At 62.4% G+C, this 6,870-nt stretch overlaps 1 protein-coding gene across 1 annotated transcript in view; it reads right to left on the bottom strand.

Annotated features, from left to right (window-relative positions):
• Positions 1-994: 994 nt before the first annotated feature.
• The window catches only part of MLLT1 (myeloid/lymphoid or mixed-lineage leukemia (trithorax homolog, Drosophila); translocated to, 1), a 58,498-nt gene continuing 52,622 nt past the window's right edge, over positions 995-6,870 (bottom strand). Inside the window, exons 7-12 of the mRNA XM_006896425.1 lie at positions 4,904-4,991; positions 3,397-3,505; positions 1,801-1,900; positions 1,604-1,675; positions 1,372-1,443; positions 995-1,123 (exon numbers count right to left, since the gene is read on the bottom strand). Coding sequence (XP_006896487.1) covers positions 995-1,123; positions 1,372-1,443; positions 1,604-1,675; positions 1,801-1,900; positions 3,397-3,505; positions 4,904-4,991 — 570 coding nt within the window. The remainder of the gene's footprint in view (positions 1,124-1,371; positions 1,444-1,603; positions 1,676-1,800; positions 1,901-3,396; positions 3,506-4,903; positions 4,992-6,870) is intronic.

The following is a 6,870-nucleotide window of genomic DNA, read 5'->3' as shown; positions in this document are numbered from 1 at the left end:
TGCCACAGGCCAGACCACAGGGACTGGCTCGGAGTCCACATGAGCCTTGGAAAAACTCCACACGCTTTCCCACCTTATTTGGCAAAAGCTCATTATTTCAAAGTTCGAAGATTTGATCAAACAAGAGGAGGAGTGCTAGAGAGAGAAGTCTGGGGCCCAAGCCTGGGGCCCCGGCGACAGGATGAGGGCTCCGGGGGACCCGGGGCCCGTCCCCGGAGCCCGGCTCCAGTCTGACTAGATGCCGGTGGTGCCGAGGCAGACAGTGTCCCAAGCTGAGCACCCCACTTTTAGTGTTCACTGACCACGCAGGACAGAGCAGACATCCTTGGGGTCCATCCACGCAAGGTGGCCCGGAGGCTGGACTCTGGGCATCAAGAGCCTCACCCCACCTCGACAACAACAAGACCAGCGGACACACTTACCTACACGTCCCATCGCCCACCCCCCACCCCCAGGTCCCTGCTCCCGGAGACACAGCTGACCGCGGACACGCACGGGGGACACGAATATATAATATATAAAGGGCTGTACAGGCCACCCCAGGAGACTGGCGGGAAAAGGGGTCTGCTGGGAGCTCACAGAGACCTTCCAAGGGCCCAGCAAGGAAGGATGCCCAGAGCCCAGCAGTCAAGGAGGCCTGGAGAGACTGCCCATATGCCTCAGGGCTGGGCCCTAGTGGGCAGAAGCCCTTCCACTTTCGTACGAGTGGCTCCGCACCGTCTTTAATGAAGACCCTCCTCTGGGGAGGCCGAGGTGAGTGCATGAGGGCGGCCAGAGGCAGCCGGGCTGGCCGGGCCTCCCTCGGCCTCAGGGCCCCCCAAGGAGGAATGGGGAGGGCGGGCCGGACGCCACCGAGGAAAGTGCAGCTGGCGGTGTGGCCGAGGACAGGGTAGTCACTAAGGCAGCGCTGCGGGCAGGCAAGTCGACAGAGAGGAAGGGAGGCGGGGCCCCGGCGCAGGCTCCCGGGGCCCTGGACCTGGCCTGCAGCCCAGAGTCATGTGGCCACGGCCTCCAGGTAGCTTTGCAGCTTGCGCACGGTGGTCTCATCCAGGGAGAAAAGGTCGAAGTCAAAGGTGGTGTTGGTGACATTGAAGTGCCCCGTCTCTTCTATCAGATTCACAATCTGGCAGGCAGGTGATGACGTGAGAGCCCGCGGGAACTCTGACATCTCCCCCTGCGTCCTCTCCCACCACACCCCCTGGGCCCCCTGGACAGGCAAGTGGCCCCCCATCACCCAGTGCAGCACCCTGCTCCCCAGATGGACAAAGGGGGCCCATCACCTGGATGAGCACGTGCCCCCCATACCCCAACCCTGCCCCCTGGACAGTAGGCACCCCACCTCGCCTCCCAGACAGGCAGGTGGCCCCATACCTGCTGCAGCACGTTGCGCTCCCGCAGGGCCATCAGCCTCCGGTGCAGCTCCACCAGCTCGTCCGTGTAGGCCTGCGGTAACAGGGTCAGCTTGCCTCCCAGCCTTCCGCCCGCTCACCCTCCGGTCCCCCACGCCTCCCAACCTTCCGCCCGCTCGCCCGCTGGCCCTCCACGCCTCCCAGCCTTCCGCCCGCTTGCCCGCCGGCCCCCCACCCCTGGCCCCAGGCCCCACCTTGTCGTAAGTGCCCTTCTTAAGGATCTTCTCAGGCTTGCTGCAGGACTCGGGACTCCTCCGGCCTGATGCCTGCAGGGTGGACCCCAAGGCTCCTCTGAGCACCCACTCCACTCCCATATCACCCACACCTCCAAGCCCCACCCCGCACCCCCTCTAGGGCCTACCCCTCTAGCCCAAAAGGGGCCTGGACACACCTTGCTGCTGGGCGGGGGTGGCTTCTGTGGGGGCGGGGGCTCTCGGCTGGGCACGCAGGAGTCAGCACTGTTGTCACTCTCACTGTCACTGAAGCTCAGCCTGAATGTGAGACATGGACAGTTAGCCTCTGCCCTCGGCCTGTGCTCGCCCACCCTCCCCTTGGCCCCGGTGCCCGGGCTGGGTCTGTGGCTGCCTGGCCTCCTGAGAAGCAGCCCTGGCCCCTGGGCCGGCCTCCTCAAGTACGAGCACCAGAGAAGGCAGCGTGTGTGGGTCTTTGGGAAAAGCTCTCACACAGCCAGCACAGCCACCACCTTTCCAGACAGGCCAGCCAATCGTGCCAGGCCCAGCGTGCTCACCCATCGGCTTGGGGAACCTGCTTAGGGTGGTGCATCACCTCTGAGGAGCAAGCCCTTGGCAGGTCCCCATTGGCTCCACTCATTTCTTCTAGGATCGGGGTGGAGGAGGGGGGACTCCCAACATCAGCAGTACTGGCGGCCACCTTGCCTGCACCTCAGGCCCGTCCTCCCAGCCACACCTCTTCTCCCCACCTGGGTCTGGAGAAGAGGTTTGTACTCTCCCCAAATCTCCCACTGCTCAGTGAACGAGAAGAGGAACAGAGTCGTCCCAGGCCCTCCAGGTCCTGGTGTCACCATGTGGGGTCTGCTGTTTCCTGGGACATGCACACCCCGAGACAGAGCAGGTGCCTGGAATCCCTGCCACCAGGAACAACCTGGCAGATGTCACTTTACCACTTATCCATTCAAGCAATACGTATGTCTCACTGACAGGAGGCTGCCGTGGGCTCTGCTCCGTACCCAGGCATCTGCCGTGGGCCCTGCCTGCACCCAGTGTCTGCCTCCACCTCTGCCTGTTGCTTTCAGCAGCTTTGGGCCCTGTCCCGCACCCGGGCGTCTGCCGTGGACCCTGCCCCGCAGCTGTGGGCTGGATGGGGACTGAGAGGATAGTGAACAATTTCCCAGGGTCTGTCAGCACAGCTCCTGAGAGGTGGCATCCAGCAGTGGCCTGCCAGCACTGAGCTGCAAACCAGAGGCTCGCATGCCTACCCTCAAGCACCAATCCCAGAAGAAAGTGACCTCGTCTGCCCGCCCCACCATCAGGGACCCTCCCACTTGGGGCCATGGTCACAGGCAGTGACAGGCTTCGCTCCTCCCACTCTGGGGAACCTAAGGGCATGGAGGCACCCCTCACTTGGCCGGCCTCTCAGCAAAGACCTCACCCATCTGGGTCTCCCCCTCACACGCCGCATTCCAGGACCTATCCTCCAGCTGGGGTCCCCCCTCTCTCCCACCTCCTCATGAGGACGGGGAATGCTCTGAACTCCCACTCCGTGTCTCCTTGTGAGGCTGCCTGTGTCGTCCTGTGACTGATGAAGGTCGCTGTGTGGGAGAGCCCAGGGGAGCAACATGCTGCCCTTGCTCCGACCTCCTGAGACCTCAGAGCCTGAAGTGGCTTCTGTCAGCTGAGACCTGGTGCCGCCTCTGCAGCAGAGTCCAGTCCGAGCCTTCGAGCCGTCAGAGCAGAACAGGAGCCCTTGACTGTGCCCGTCCACCCCCACCTGCCCGGGGCCCAGTCACCTGGAATCTCGGCCCGGGTTCGTCTTGACCGCCGCTTCCTCACCGGATGAAGAGTCATCCTCATCGGACTCCTCTGACTGCAGGTCTTCCACCATGGAGCGCAGGGGGCCTGGGCGGGGAAGGGGGAGGCAGGCAGGGCCATGTGGGGCCTCTCCACACCACAGAACCCCGCGTACGTGCAGCGGTTACCCAGCCCCTTGCCCCTACCTTCCTGTCCCTGCTCGCTGGCCTCGGGACCCAGGCCTGCAGTGGGGCCTTGGAGTGCCTCCATCATCGGGGCTGCGGGGACCCTCCCAGCCTCTGAGAGCTGAGATGGGGACTCCTGCCCAGGATGGGTGGCCCTCGGGGGGAGGGGGAGGCCAGCTGGCACTGACACGCTGCCTCAGAGCCGTCCCCTAGGTAAATGGCAGTGGCAGAGGGACAGAGCCCCTGTGTTCAGCCTGCACCCCCTCTTCACGTCTGCCTACCTCTCAGTGGTCCCTTCTGCCTGTAGCCCCCAGCCCACCACCTCCCTCCTTCTCTAGAGGCACACAGTTCCAGTCTCCTACCGATGGCATCTTGGTTTATATTCCCGTTACCAAGGCAACAGAGGGACACAAAGCCCTCAATTACCTTGGTCACATGATCTCACTCCAGCAGGTTCCCCTCCCTCCCTTCCCCAGATAAGAGCACTTGGAGAGTGAGGGCTTCTCGCACCCCATCCCCCAGTGTGGTTCAGTCCCAGGCTGCCCTCCTGTACACCCCTCAACCACTCCCCACAAGGATTCCAGCAGAGGGGAAGGAGACTCATCCTATTTCTTGAGGAAATGTTTCCTAAGGGGGGGGGGGGGTCCTTGCAGGTCCTCACCATACCTGGTAATGGCCCCTCCCCGCACTGAGGCAGGGTGAGTGTCCCCTCAATGCCTGTGAAAGCCCTAGCCAGACCCCGGCAGGTCCGACCCCAGGAGCCTCAAGGTGGGGGAAATGCCCAGGGAGGCGCTGGCCAGGCTTAACCCCAGCAGGACACTCCTGCCCAAGCCAGAGCAGAGTGAAGAGGCTCCAACGACCCTGGGGGCAGCCAGGGAGCCCCTATTAGGAACTGCTGGAGATGGGGGACCTGGTAACTAGGGGGGCACCCGTTTGCACTCAGAGGTGCCAGCACCTCATCAGCATCGCTCGAGGCCTTGACACATGTGTGGAGGCTGGCAGCTGCGCCCAGAGGGACAGCAAGCTCAAGCCTGGGGGCCGTGGTTGGCGGCTGGCACTGCCTTCCATGTCCTCTCCCAGGCCAGGCCTCTGGTGCAGTCGAGACTGGGCTCAACCTTGAGGGCCCAGCTCCTCGGCCACTGGTCAGACGGCACTGTTACAATGAGGATGGTTCCCACAGAGGGCACTAAGTTCATGGCCAAGACTCCAAGGGAGTAAGCCGTTTAGCTAAGTCACTGAGGAGGCTGCTCCAGCCCCGCTGGCCAGACCAAAGCCCCGAGCAGGGCCCAGAGCAGGGCTGGCTGCCCCGCGCAGCACCCACCTTGACTGTGGTTCTGGGACGGCTCGAAGTCTGAGTCGGAGCTGGAGTCTGCGCTGGAGCTGGAACTGGAGGGGCTGGACCGGGCCGACTTCAGGCAGGATAGGCAGCAGGGACAGGGAGAGGACAGTCCTTCAGTACACAGGAAAGTGGGGGGATTGGGCCCCCAAGACATCACACCCCAAGAGGTGCAGATGAAAGACCCCTAAACTGAAGCAAAAGGGCATGCAGGGTGGAGGGCCTGGGCAGACAAGGAATGAGGGTTGGGACCATGCTGCCCCCCCGGCAGACTCAGGACAGCTGGCTGTGTGCCTCAGTCACAACCTCTTATCTAGCGTCCAGTGGAACACCACCAGGGGACACAGGACGCTCTGGGGGCAGGAGGGACAGTGGACTGATGGAGGCACATGAAGCCCCCGCCCCTTCACAAGGATGGCGCTGGCTGTGTGGCCGTGGCTGCAGGGTGAACAGGGGGCAAAGTCATCCTCAAGCAGACCCGGACGGACACGGGATTTCACAGGGAGACCCTCCTGGTCCAAGTTCTGTCCCCACTGCCTGTCCTGTGGCTCAGGGAGGACAGCTGTCTCCCAGCCTGCATGCCGACGATAGGCACTTGTGTGCAGGCGGCAGGCAGCCTGGGCCTTACAGCCATCCCCTCACCCTCACCCCTTGTGTTTTGGGAGTATCTCTTCTGATGGCTGCCCACCCTGATCCAACCACCAGGGGGCAGTAAGACAAAACAAATGTGAGCAGATGGCCTCAAAGAAAAGGGACTGGGGGTGTGGGTGTCTGTCCTTTCCTCCCGTGGAACCGGTACAGACTCCATGGGATCGGAGGGCGGAGCATCGTGTGCAGGGACTCCCATGAACCCTCCAACTGGTTTGGCAAAAATCCCCTGAGCTGACCCCAGACACAGAGGGGTCCTAAAGGGGTACCCTCTCTCATCCAGCGGGTAGAGGGGAGCTAGGTCTGCTTTAGGGTTTTTAGAGACTGGTTCAACTCCGGCCATCCCTTCAAATGTGCCCTCCTCATCCACCTTCATGCTGTAAGTGAGGGCTCCTGGGCGGCCCTCTCCCACTACTCCATGGGGATGCACTTGAGGGGGTGCTGCATACATAAGTCCCCCGTCTGCCATGCTGACCCTATGTCCTGACTCGAAGGCAGGGCAGTGAGTCCTGCCCGGCCAGTGTTCTCACTCTGACCAATGCAGTGTGGGCCTGGAGAGGCAGTTCCCCCATCCGCACCCAGGGCCACCACGGCACTCGGGGCCGGGCCCATCCTGCCTCTGATGGTGGCAGAGAATCTGACAGAACCCTCGGCACCCAAGGGCTAAGAAGTAGACACAGCAGCAGGCTGCAGACACTGTGAGTGCAAGGGTGTGTGTGTACTTGTGTACAAAACACAGGAATAGAGAAAAGGGAAGATGTCTGGGAGAGAAGGAGCACAGGGAGGAGGGAGAGAAGGGGTGATGACTGAGGGGAGGAGGGCGAAGGGAAGTGATGTCTGTGGGGAGCTGAGGGAGGAGAAGTGATGTTTAGGAGGAGGGAGAAGAGTAGTGATATCTGTGAAGGAGAGGAGGGAGGGGGAGGATGACGTCTAGGGAGGAGAAAGATGAGTCGCAATGTCTGTGGGGGAGGAGGGAGAGGGAAGAGTGAGATCTAGGAGAGGAGGGAGAGGCAGTATCTCTGTGGAAAGGAGGCAGACAAGGGGTGAGATCTCTGGTGGGATAATGGAGAGGAGGGGTCATGTCTAGGGAGAAGAGGTTATGCATGAGAGGGGAGGAGAGAGAAGTGGGAAATGAAGGTAGGGAGGCAGGGTTAGAGGTGAGTGGGAGGGCTGGGAGGCGGGGCTAGAGGTGGGGCCAGGAGTGGTGGGAAGGTGGGGAGGAGGGGTTAGAGGTGGGTGGGAGGGCTGGAAGGCGGGGCTAGAGGTGGGGAGGTGGTGGGAGGACAGAGAGGCTCGGTTAGAGG

The sequence above is a fragment of the Elephantulus edwardii genome, unplaced genomic scaffold (genome assembly GCF_000299155.1).
Source record: "Elephantulus edwardii isolate Elephantulus edwardi_28Jun2011 unplaced genomic scaffold, EleEdw1.0 scaffold00185, whole genome shotgun sequence".
NCBI classification, from domain to species: Eukaryota; Metazoa; Chordata; class Mammalia; order Macroscelidea; family Macroscelididae; genus Elephantulus; species Elephantulus edwardii.
This window is presented reverse-complemented; position numbering and strand designations above follow the sequence as displayed.